Below are 12,982 nucleotides of genomic sequence, written 5' to 3' on the forward strand. Positions count from 1 at the left end.
TTTAACACATCACTTCAGTCCATGAGCTTTTCCCTCCACATGTTATTCAGTGTACAGCTCAGTCCTTTTACTATCCAGGTTACAATCATCTTGTAGCAGTGGACTTGAAAATTCTTTTCTTTTTACAACATTAACTGAGTAGAAACAAGTGATCTATAAAAATTAACAGAACTGTCTGGTTGGACAAATGGATGTCTGTCTTGTTCTAGATGTTGTAACTATCCGGCAGAATGAGACCGGAATTACTTTAGAAGCACCGTCAATCAATATTGACCTATTGAACTTTGATGGAGACAGAGTGCAGGTACCTCATGCGTATTAACAAATTACAGCTTCAAATATAACTTGGTTGAAGTGTAGTTGGTGTACTAATGTTTTTTGCCTTTGTGTGAAGATTGTACTTGATCAGATGATAAGTAAAACATGTGGTATTTGTGGACTTAATAATGCTGACAGAAAAATGATGATGCCAAATCAAGAGGAAGCCAAAGATGTTGAGGGCCTTTTCCAATCGTGGACATGTCCAGGGCAATCCTGTAAAGATGGTGAGACAATCTCAACTCATTTTAAATCATGCTAATCTCCTCCAGCCCTACGACCCTCTGAGATCTCTGTGCTCCTCTAATTCTGGCCTCTTGATCACTCCGCCATAATAATAATTAACTGGGGGAAGGCCAACTTCAATGGGGTAAGAATGGAGCTGGGATAAATAAATTGGAGTCAAAAGCTGGCAGGAAAGCCGGTAGATGAACAATGGACTACCTTCAAAGAAGAGATAGTTCGGGAACAGTCAATGTATGTTCCCTTGAAGGGGAAACGTAGAGCAAACAAATCCAGAGCCGCCTGGATGACAAAAGAGGTAGAGATTACGATAAAGAAGAAAATGTGTGCTTATGACAGATGCCAGGTAGAAAATACCATTGAGAACCAGGCTGAATAGAGAAGGTCCAGAGAGAAGCAAAGAGAGAGCATGAAAAGAGACTGGCAGCTAGCATTAAAGGAAATCCCAAAGTTTTCTAAGGCATATAAATAGTAAAAAGGAAGTAAAAGGAGGAGTGGGGCCAATTAGGGACCAGTAAGGGGAATTGCACATGGAGGCAGAGGGCATAGATGAGGTATTAAATGAATACATTGCATCGGTCTTTACCAAGGAAGAAGATGCAACCCAGGCAATGTTGAAAGAGGAGGTAAGTCAGACATTAGAGGGGTTTAGAATTGATGAAGAGGAAGTATTAGATAGGCTGTCTGTACTTAAAGTGGATAAAGCACCAGGACAGGATGAGATGCATCCAAGGATACTGAGGGAAGTGAGGGTGGAAATTGCAGAAGCACTGGCCATAATTTTTCAGACTTTCTTAGACTCGGGGGTGGTGCCAGAGGACTGGAGAATTAAAAATGTTACATCCATGTTCAAAAACGGGTGTAAAGATAAGCCCAGCAACTACAAGCCAGTCAGTTTAACTTCGCTGGTGGGAAAACTTCTAGAAAACATAATTCGGGACAAAATCAATCGTCACATTGACAAATGCAAGTTAATTAAGGAAAGCCATGGCTTTCCTTAAGGGAAAATCATGTTTGACTAACTTTCTGGAGTTTTATGAGGAGGTAACAGAGAGGGTTGATGAGGGCAATGCTATTGATGTGGTGTACGTGGACTTTGAAAAGGCATCTGATACAGTACCACACAACAGACTTGTGAGCAAACTTGTACCTCATGGAATAAAAGGGAGAGTAGCAACATGGATAAGAAATGGGCTGAGTGACAGGAAACAAAGAGTAGTGGTTAATGGATGTTTTTCGGGCTAGAGGAAGGTTTGTAGTGGAGTTCCCCAGGAATCAGTGTTGGGACCCTTGCTTTTCCTGATACATATTAATGACCTAGACCTGGCTGTACAGGGCACAATTTCAAAGTTTACAGATGATACAAAACTTGGAAGCATTGTGAACTGTAAGGAGGATAATGTAGAACTGCAAATGGACATAGACAAGTTGGTGGAATGGGCAGACAAGTGGACAACCTCCCACCCCTCACCTTAAACTTGTGACCCCTCGTAACTGACCCTTCAACTAAGGGGAACAGCTGCTCCCTATCCACCCTGTCCATGCCCCTCATAATCTTGTACACCTCGATCAGGTCACCCCTCAGTCTTCTCTGCTCCAGTGAAAACAACCCAAGCCTATCCAATCTCTCTTCATAGCTTAAATGTTCCATCCCAGGCAACATCCTGGTGAATCACCTCTGCACCCCTTCCAATGCAAGGGCAATTAGGGATGGGCAATAAATGCTGGCCTGGCCAGCAATGCCCACATCACATGAATGAATTTAAAAAAGATAAAGTTCAATGCAGAGAAACTTTTGTAGGAAGAACGTGGAGAGACAATATAGAATAAAGGGTACAATTCTAAACGGGGTGCAGGAGCAGAGGGACCTGGGCGTATATGTGCATAAGTCATTGAAGGTGGCAGGACAGGTTGAGAGAGCAGTTAATAAAGCATACAGTATGCTGGGCTTTATTAATAGGGGCATGGAGTATAAGAACAAGGAAGTTATGTTGAACTTGTATAAGACACTAGTACGGCCTCAGCTGGAGGATTGCATCTGGTTTTGGGCGCCGCACCTTCGGAAAGATGTGAGGGCATTGGAGAGAGTACAGAAAAGATTCACAAGAATGGTTCCAGGGATGAGGAATTTCAGTTATGGCATGACCGCTCAAGACAAAGTCCCCAATCAAAATATATGATTCTGATTGTGGTGGGAGCAACACATTGTCAATTTAGTCCTGTCATTCCACAGGTCGAATCAGCCGAATTGAACAATCTAGTAACCCCCGAATGAGGTGAACCAAACCAAGTATCTTTAGATATCAACAAATTATCTATTTATTTAAAAAAAACTAAAATCTTAAACACTAAGATAAACCAATATCTAAAGACCTTATAACTTATTTAAAGAATCTAACTCCCGCGTTCACATACATATACCCAAACTACCGTTAGTTTGGTGTTTAATTAGCCGTCTGAAACATAGAAATGGAATCTTCAATGTAGACACAGTCCAAGGTTACTTGAAGTCTTCACAGTTGTCCGATGGGAAAAAAATCAAGTTCTTCAACGATCGGAAATTCAGTAGTCTAGTTCAGCAGTTGAAGTGTTACTCTCCTATTTCCAGCAGATCAACAATTCGCTACCACTTTCAAAAGAATCAATCTGGCTTGGCTTTTAGAATTTTGAGAGGTAAATAAACAGACTAAATTCCCTTCTTTCAGTTTAAATGGTCTGAGAGCACTCCTTTCAGGTGCTAACACACGGCTGTGTCAACTGTCTCTGCAAAGCCAGTTTTCAAAGTCAACAGCAACTTTGTATGTCCTGTTGTCCCTCTCTGTATGGTTATATCCAGGCAACCAAAATGCACCTTCATTTGGCAACTTCTGAAGTAATGATCTCTTACAGCCTTGAAGGCACACTGCATATTTCCCGAGGAAGAAAAAAACAGGATCATGACAATAGATTGGAGAAGTTGGGACTGTTTTCCTTAGAGAAGAGAAGGCTGAGAGGTGATTTGATAGAGGTATTCAAAATCATGAGGGGTCTGGACAGAGTAGACAGAGAGAAACTGTTCCCACTTGTGAAAGGATCGAGAACTAGAGGGCAAAGATTTAAAGTATTTGGTAAGAGAAGCAAAAGTGACATGAGGAAAAGCTTTTTCACGCAGCGAGTGGTTAAGGCCTGGAATGCGTTGCCTGAGAAAGTGGTGGAGGCAGGTTCAATTGAAGCATTCAAAAGGGAATTAGACAGTTATATGAAAAGGAAGAATGTGCAGGGTTATGGGGAGAAGGCAAGGGAATGGAACTGAGGGAATTGCTCTTTCAGAGAGCCAGTGCAGACACGATGGGCTGAATGGCCTCCTTCTGCGCTGTAACAATTGTGTGATTAGTGGCCATGCCTTCGGCAGTCTGGGGCCTAAGCTCTTGAATTCCCTCCCTAAACCTCTTTGCCTTTCTAGCTTGCTTTCCTGATTTAAGATACTCCTTCAACCCTACCTCTTTGACCAAGTTTTTGGTCACCTGCCCTAATATCTCCTTATATGGCTCGATGTCATACTTTGTTTTATAATGCCTCTGTGAAGCACATTGAGACGTTTTGTTATGTTAAAGACCCTATATAAATACAAGTTGCTGTTATGCTCTGTCCCAAAACCTGCATTTTCTCTGCAACAGTAAACTGTACCTTGCTGAATTTCAGAGTGCAAAGTTAGACGAGAATTTGTGGAATTAGGAAAAATCATCGAATTTGAAGGGCAGGAATCCAAATGTTACTCAGTTGAACCAGTTCAACGGTGCCTGGAAGGATGTTCACCAATTGAAACACTCTCTCGCGCTGTCAATTTCCACTGTGTATCAGCCGGTAAGCCCATATATAACATATATACATTAACCAACAAAAAATAGCATTAAAACAGATTTATTGTGACAAGAACAAGAGAGTTTCAATAATGATTGGGATCTCACCAAGTGCATGGATGAACATGTTCCCGCTACCTATCCAGTTTGATGTTAAAATGTGATTGTACTGATTGGGCTTGCCTTCCAATGCTACACCACTTACTTTTCATCTGAAATTTGCATGGAAATGTGTTTTGAAACCGATTAAAATGAAATGGAGGCTATCATTTCTTAACAACACATGAAACTGGACTTTACATAAAGTGAAGTTATAAAAAAAAGTCATTCTTCTCTGACATTGGAACATGAGACCAAGTGTATTCTTCAAGTCAAACAGGTTAGAGGGCAAAGATTAATTGGATCAAGACAGAGAAAGGAGGGGGATAAGGGAGGAGGGGGTGGGATAGATGAGAAGAGGAAGAGGAAAGATGGAGATGGGAGAAGAGGAGAAGGATGGATATTGGTGAAAGAGGAAGTGGGACGGGGAGAAGGAGAGGAATGGGAGAACGCCAATCAGATCAGGGCAACCAAGAGAAGAAAGCTACCTCAGAGTTCTCTCTTCTGCAGCTTAAAGATCCCTTTTTAATCTGGGAGGGAGCGGGTATGTTGATGGAAACCACATGCTTTCTCTCAAGACCTGCTTTCCTCCTCAATGCAGTGTAGGGTTACCAACTCTGCTTGGACATATTCCCAGATGTTTCATCACATGACCCCTCTGCCTGCAACCATCCTATCCCCACATTCCCACCATTGGTCACTCAACACATCCACCCTCATGGTGCCCCACCTTCCCATGCCAATTGGAAAGTAACAAACTCTTCATTACCTGATTTGATGATTCTTGAGTGCCAGTCTGCCATCCCATTCCCATCTGCAATATTTTCATAACTAATAAACAAAACTGTTCAAAGAAAATTAAAAACAGTAACAACTCCCTGGAATTTTCCTCCTTGATTGTTTGCTGTAAAATAGACTGTTAGCTGTGAGTCCTGCTGTAAGTCACGCCCTGCTTCGAACTCATTGGCTGACACAATGGTGTCAATGAGAGAGCCAACATTTCTATCAGTTTGCTGATGGAAGCTCTTGGAAAGATGTGGCTGCTGCATAGCCATATATGGCCAGTTGTGGGAGTGCAAATCGAGTATCAAAAAGTGACCTGCAATGGTTGGTGATATATATTTTTATATGTATATATACTATATATGTATTAGCTTCTGCTTTTATACCTAACGTCACAATGGCACAGTTACAATAAAAGCAAAATACTGCAGATGCTGGAAATCAGAAATAAAAACAAGAAACGCTGGAAATACTCAGCAGGTCTGGCAGCATCTGTGGAGAGAGAAGCAGAGTTAACGTTTCAGGTCAGTGACCCTTCGTCAGAACGGTGCAAAATTCATTGAGGTGGGGGTGTAAGGGGATAAAATTGAATCCTTTGCTGAGTACAGAACGTTCAGCATCAGAGAGGGGAAGGTGAGAGGGTATAGTGAATACACGGTAAGGGGTCAGATCAGAAGGGGTGGGGTCAAGAGCGGCAGCGGGCTATTAAAATCCAGCTCCATGTGTGGAATGGTCTCCTGTGAAAACAGTGACAATGAGAAGTCAAGTGCTGCAGACATTTTAATATGTTATAGATTATGTACGCACATGGAAGCAAGTATTTCCTTTAAACTCGTTCTAATATTACCCAAGCATGTTTTAATATATTAATAGATCGCGCCGTGGATACAGCTGCCATATTCAATTTCCGTAAGAAGTCCGTGGACGTGAGTTACCCTGTGGATTCCCACACTGACTGTTCCTGTCGCTGTTGAGAACTATGAACCCTATCCAAACGGAGAATGACAGTGTTCACCATTCTTCAATGTTATCAATTCCTCAACTGTAAAGGTTATGAATGGGAAACTCTTAGGTTCTTATGTTCATTGTTAAACTAATTCTTCTAAAAACATGAATTGCAATCTTAATTTTTATAATAACTGTGAGTTCGTTATTCTGGAGTATTAATATTTTCCAATAAAACCTTCCTTTCTTGGAAAGTGGAATTAACAAATGTGTGTGGATTATTCACTCACGTGGTTTATTATTTACTCCCATTGCACTCCAGGACTTGAGCACAAAAATTGAGTCTGACACTCCAGCGCAGTACTGACAGAGTGCTGCACTGCTGGAGGTACCGTTTTTTGGATTAGACGTTAAACCGAGGGCTGGATTTTCAGAGCCGGCGAGCTGATAAAATGGCGGCTCCCTGTGAGGGCCGCACATCAAAGAACGGTCGTGATCTTAAGCGCAGTGGCTCATTTAATTAGCCAGGGTGGCCCGCGCCCCCCCAATCTCAGCAGCAGCTGCCTGTGCACAGGCACGGCCGCCATTTTTCAAGGGGAGACTGCCCTGCCACCCAATTTAAATGTTTAAAGACAGACCTCCCAAAATTAAATAAATACATTTTTAACGCCCCTTTTCCATCCTCCAATAACAGTTACAATAACTATTTTCCCTTGCCCCCCCCCCACCAAACATTTACCTTTTACATCTGACCTACCCCTACCAAACAGCACAAAGTTTAAGGTTCCCACCATCCCCTACACCCACTACGTTTATATGATCCCGTTTCTCAACCCTCCCCCACATTGATAAACATACCTCCTGCCCCCTCCCCACCAGTGTGGCGCCGCGTTTCCCCGGACGGGATTCTGAAGAAATGGGAGTGCTGGGCGCCGTCCCGAAGATCGCGACGGGCCCTCAGACCGCAGGTAAAATTTTTAAATTTTATTCATTTGAATATTTAAATTGTGGTCCTGTTGCCCAGCGGTGGGGAGGGGGGAGCACCATGGAGCCTCACTGAAACCAGGAGGATCGGGCCGGTCCGTCCAGGCGTCGAGTTCTGTGGTGGGCCTCATCCGGAGCCATCTTCAGGCCGCCCCCTCCCCCCCCGCCACGGAACCCGACGCCTGGGGGAGAACAAAGACCAGCCCTGAGGCCCCTCTGCCTTCTTATGTGGCTGCAAAAGATCCCATTGCACTATTTTGAAGAAGAGCAGGGGAGCTCTCCCCGGTGTCCTGGCCAATACTTTTATTCCTTAATCAACATCACAAAACAAAATTATCTGCTCATTATCACCTTGCTGTTTGTGGGAGCTTGCTGTGCCCAAATTGGCTGTCGTGTTTCCTACGTTGCAACAGTGACTACACTTCAAAAGTACTTCACAGTATCACAAAATTGTTGCAGCACAGAAGGAGTCCATTCGGCCCATCATGTCTGCACCAGCTCTCTAAATGACCAATTCACCTAGTGCCATTCCCCTGCCTTCTCCCCGTAACCCCATAATTTCATTACCTGTGAAGTGATTTAAGACATCTGGTGGTCATGAAAGGCACTATATAAATGCAAGTCTTTATTTCTTTGGTGATGACAATCACTGAAATTATTCTGATGGTGACTGAGGCCGGAATCTTATGTGGCGACGGAGTCCCTGCCCATCAGCTACAAAGTTGGGGGTGAGCTCACCTCCTCTGGACTTGGAAGCCGAGCAGCAATTCAACGTGGCCCAGGCCCTTAATTGTCCCAGAATGGGACTTCCGCCCCTCTGAGGCAGGAAATCCCGCCTCTAGGAGCAGCGACCAATCAGGGAGCCAGCAGCTCCTCAGTCCCAGCAGCGCTACCGGAAGCAGTGGCCACTGCTGGGACTGCACCCAGCCAGAGGAGCACCATGGATGCCGGCACTAACAGCGAGTGGGGTTTCGGGCCTCACCTGGGAAAATCACCTGGGCCCTGGGCAGGCGGGGGTAGGGGTCCTTTAGGTGGGCGGGTGGAGCTGCTTCAGCAGGGGTGGCTTCTGCCTCGGAGGTGGGGGGTGGGGAGTTCCATGGGGCACAGGGTACCCGATCAGGAGCCCCACCCCCCACCCAGCCTGCAATTTGGCTGCCTGGTTTTACCGCGTGGCCTCCCCAGGTGGCGAAGTGCCCGGCCACCATTGGTAAGGTACCAGCGGCAGTGGGAGGAGACCCTTAAAAAGCAATTAATGGGCCACTTAAGGGCCTCAATTGGCCTGGGATTAGCGGGCTGTCACAATCACCCCTATTGCTGGTAAAATAGCAGCAGGGCAGGTTGGCGATGGGAACAGCACCCCCCACCTCTCACTCAATTTTACACCCCACCCCACCTCCAGTCTGCTCCCTGGGGTCATAAAATTCCAGCCTGAATCTATAAGGAAATTGGCTGATTACTCTTTAATCAGGAATATTGTTCTGTGGCTATTCCTGGTGCTTTCAAAGAGCAAAGAACAGTACAGCACAGGAACAGGCCATTCGGCCCTCCAAGCCTGTGCCGATCTTGAAGCCTGCCTAAACTAAAACCTTCTGCACTTCCGGGGACCGTATCCCTCTATTCCCATCCTATTCATGTATTTGTCAAGATGCCTCTTAAACGTCGCTATCGTACCTGCTTCCACCACCTCCCCCGGCAGCAAGTTCCAGGCACTCACCACCCTCTGTGTAAAGAACTTGCCTCGCACATCCCCTCTAAACTTTGCCCCTCTCACCTTAAACCTATGTCCCCTAATAATTGACTCTTCCACCCTGGGATAAAGCTTCTGACTATCCACTCTGTCCATGCCACTCATAACTTTGTAAACCTCTATCATGTCACCCCTCCACCCCCGTCGTTCCAGTGAAAACAATCCGAGTTTATCCAACCTCTCCTCATAGCTAATGCCCTCCAGACCAGGCAACATCCTGGTAAACCTCTTCTGTACCCTCTCCAAAGTCTCCACGTCCTTCTGGTAGTGTGGCGACCAGAATTGCACGCAATATTCTAAGTGTGGCCTAACTAAAGTTCTGTACAACTGCAGCATGACTTGCCAATTTTTATACTCTATGTCCCGACCGATGAAGGCAAGCATGCTGTATGCCTTCTTGACTACCTTATCCACCTGCGTTGCCACTTTCAGTGACCTGTGGACCTGTACGCCCAGATCTCTCTGCCTGTCAATACTCCTAAGGGTTCTGCCATTTACTGTATACTTCCCACCTGCTTTAGACCTTCCAAAATGCATTACCTCACATTTGTCCGGATTAAACTCCATCTGCCATTTCTCCGCCCAAGTCTCCAACCGATCTATATCCTACTGTATCCTCTGACAATCCTCATCACTATCTGCAACTCCACCAACCTTTGTGTCGTCCGCAAACTTACTAATCAGACCAGCTACATTTTCCTCCAAATCATTTATATATACCACAAAGAGCAAAGGTCCCAGCACTGATCCCTGTGGAACACCACTCGTCACATCCCTCCATTCAGAAAAGCACCCTTCCACTGCTACCCTCTGTCTTCTATGACAGAGCCAGTTCTGTATCCATCTTGCCAGCTCACCTCTGATCCCATGTGACTTCACCTTTTGTACCAGTCTGCCATGAGGGACCTTGTCAAAGGCTTTACTAAAGTCCATATAGATAACATCCACTGCCCTTCCTTCATCAATCATCTTTGTCACTTCCTCAAAAAACTCAATCAAATTAGTGAGACACGACCTCCCCTTCAATCTATTTTAGTGAGAAATGTCTCCAGTTAAAATAATAGCAATAAATAACATCTTGCATTGATATAGTGCCTTTAACATCATAAAACATCCCAGAACACTTCACAGGAGCGATTATCAAAAAAAAATTGACACTGAGCTACATAAGGAGATGTTAGAAAGAATACAAAAAAGTGTTGGAAATACTCAGCGGGTCTGGTAGCGTCTGCGGAGAGAGAAGCAAAGTTAACATTTCAGGTCTGTGACCCTTCATCAGAACTGGCAAAGGTTAGAAAAGAATTGGGTTTTAAGCAAGTGAAGGGGAGGGGAGTGGAGGAGAGAACAAAGGGGAAGGTGTTTGATAGGGCAGAGAGAGATTAAATAACAAAGCTGTCCTGGACCCTAAACACTCCTTTCAGGTGAAGCAGCGATTTACTTGTACTTCATTCAATTTAGTACACTGTATTTGCTGCTCACAATGCGGTCTCCTCTACATTGGGGAGACCAAACGCAGATTGGGTGACCTCTTTGCTGAACACCTCCGCTCAGTCCGAAAGCATGACCCCGAGTTTCCAGTTGCTGGCCATTTCAACATTCTCCCCCCTCCGCTCTCATGCCCACATTTCTGACTTTGGCCTGCACCAGTGCTCTAGTGAACATTAACGAAAGCTCGAGGAGCAGCAGCTGATCTTTCAATTAGGGCATAACTGGCATTTTAAAAATATTTTATTTTTTAACCATGTGCCTGCTTTTCACGTCATCAGAGCTGCTCATTATTCCACTATTAACACTCAGTCTGGACTAATGCTTTGTGTTTCAACACAAGCTCTTTGCCTTTGTCCCAGAACAGCTTTGTTATTTAATCTCTCTCTGCCCTATCAAACACCTTCCCCTTTGTTCTTTCCTCCATTCCCCTCCCCTTCACTTGCTGAAAACCCAATTCATTTCTAACCTTTGCCAGTTCTGATGAAAGGTCACTGACCTGAAACATTAACTTTGCTTCTCTCTCCACAGATGCTGCCAGACCTGCTGAATATTTCCAGCATTTCTTATTTTTAAGGCATCTCTCCTGTTTAATACAGTCTAGCTTTGCCTATACTACCTTCTTAATTCCTTCTATCCCAAATTCCAAGGGTCTAATTTATCTATTAAATAGGGGTGAAATTATGCTGCCTGAGGCCGTAACGTCATGTCAATCATCACTAATACCACTACCTCTTCATCCCACCCACAAATCTACAGGTCAGAAGAGGAGCCATTTTTACAATGCTAATTTAAAGTTTGTCACTGATTTTTTCTTTCCATATATGTATATATAGAGAGCTTTGAATCTTATAGGCATCCAATGCTTCATTTCCTTGCCATTGTGAGCACTCAGTAAATTTCCCTGATACTAATATCTGCTGCCCATTTATCCCTCGATGTTTCCTGCCCTCCCCTTTAAGGTACTGCAGTACGCAGTGTCTTGAGCATAGTTGTTGGATCCCAACGCCCCCACCCCCCGCCCCTGGAAATGGTGAGTGGGCTAAATAATAAGAGCAACTAATCTTTATCTAGCAACTTTAATGTAATAAAATGTCCCAAGGTGCTTCAGAGGAGCATTACAAAGCAAATGATTTTTTTTATTAGTTTGCGGGAGTCACTGGTAAGGCCAGCATTTCTGGCCCATCCATAATTGCCCTTGAACTGAGCAACTCGTTAAGCCTCATTTCAGAGGGCATTTAAGAGTCAACCAGATTGCTGTGGTTCTGGGATCACACGTAGGCCAGACCAGGTAAGGACAGCAGATTTCCTTCCTTAAAGGACATTAGTGAACCAGATGGGTTTTTACGACAATTGACAATGGTTTTATGGTTACCATTAGACTAGCTTTCAAATTCAGATTTATTAATTGAATTCAAATTTCACCATCTGCCTTGGTGGGATTTGAACCTGTGACCCCGAAGCATTAGCCTGGGCTCTAGATTACTAGCCCAGTGTTATTAACACTACGCCACTGCCTTCCCCAAGTCACATAAGGCGACATTAGATGTGGAAAGCTTGGTGAAAGAGGTAGGTTTTAAGGTACGTCTTCAAGGAGGAGCGAGGGATTCAGACACAGAGTGGTTTCGGGAGGGAATTCGAGAGCTTAGGGCCCAGGCGGCTGAAGGCACGGATGCCAATGGTGGAGCGATGGAAATCAGGGATGATCAAGGGGGCAAAATTAGATGAAACCAGATATCTCAGAGGGTTGTGGGGTGGAGGAGATTACAGAGATAAGGAGGGACGAGGCCATGGAGGGATTTGAAATCACGGACAAGAATTTTAAAATCAAGATTTTGCTTAAGTGGGAGCTAATGTAGCAGTAATAAAAACAAGAAATGCTGGAAATACTCAGCAGGTCTGGCAGCATCTGTGGAGAGAGAAGCAGAGTTAACGTTTCGGGTCAGTGACCCTTCTTCGGAACTGCCTTTAACTGACGTTAACTCTTAATGTAGCAGTGATGGATGAATGGGATTTGGTGCGAGTAAGGACATAGGCAGAAAAGTTTTGAGTGACCTCAAGTTTATGGAGGGTAGAATGTGGGAGACAAAGCAGGAGTGTGTTGGAATAGTCAAGTCTAGAAGTAACCAAGGCATGAATGAAGATTTCTGCAGCAGGAGTGGAATCAATTGATGTTACAGGGGTGGAAATAGATGGTCTTAGTGAAGGCAAGAATATGAGGTTGGAAACTCATCACGAGGTCAAGTGTGACACCAAAGTTGCCAACAGTCTGGTTCAGCCTGTGACAGTTGCCAGGGAGAGCAATGGAGTTGGTGGCTAGGGCACGGAGTTTGGAGCGGGAACAGAAAACAATGGCTTCAGTCTTCCCAATATTTCATTGGAGGAAATTAATGCTCATTGAGTACTAGTTGTCAGATAAACTGTCTGATAATTTAGATATAGCAAAGGAGTCGAGAGAGCTGGTGATGAGGTAGAACTAATCAGTGTACGTGTCAAAACTAACGCTGTGCTTTCAGATATGTCGCCGAGGGGCAGCATG

At 44.5% G+C, this 12,982-nt stretch overlaps 1 protein-coding gene across 1 annotated transcript in view; it reads left to right on the forward strand.

Annotated features, from left to right (window-relative positions):
• Nucleotides 1-6,437, forward strand: part of LOC137372639 (vitellogenin-like) — an 80,392-nt gene extending 73,955 nt beyond the window's left edge. Inside the window, exons 32-35 of the mRNA XM_068036611.1 lie at nucleotides 210-304; nucleotides 395-545; nucleotides 4,243-4,404; nucleotides 6,156-6,437. Coding sequence (XP_067892712.1) covers nucleotides 210-304; nucleotides 395-545; nucleotides 4,243-4,404; nucleotides 6,156-6,256 — 509 coding nt within the window. The 3' untranslated portion in view covers nucleotides 6,257-6,437. The remainder of the gene's footprint in view (nucleotides 1-209; nucleotides 305-394; nucleotides 546-4,242; nucleotides 4,405-6,155) is intronic.
• Nucleotides 6,438-12,982: the final 6,545 nt, after the last annotated feature.

Source organism: Heterodontus francisci, chromosome 8 (genome assembly GCF_036365525.1).
Source record: "Heterodontus francisci isolate sHetFra1 chromosome 8, sHetFra1.hap1, whole genome shotgun sequence".
NCBI lineage: Eukaryota > Metazoa > Chordata > Chondrichthyes > Heterodontiformes > Heterodontidae > Heterodontus > Heterodontus francisci.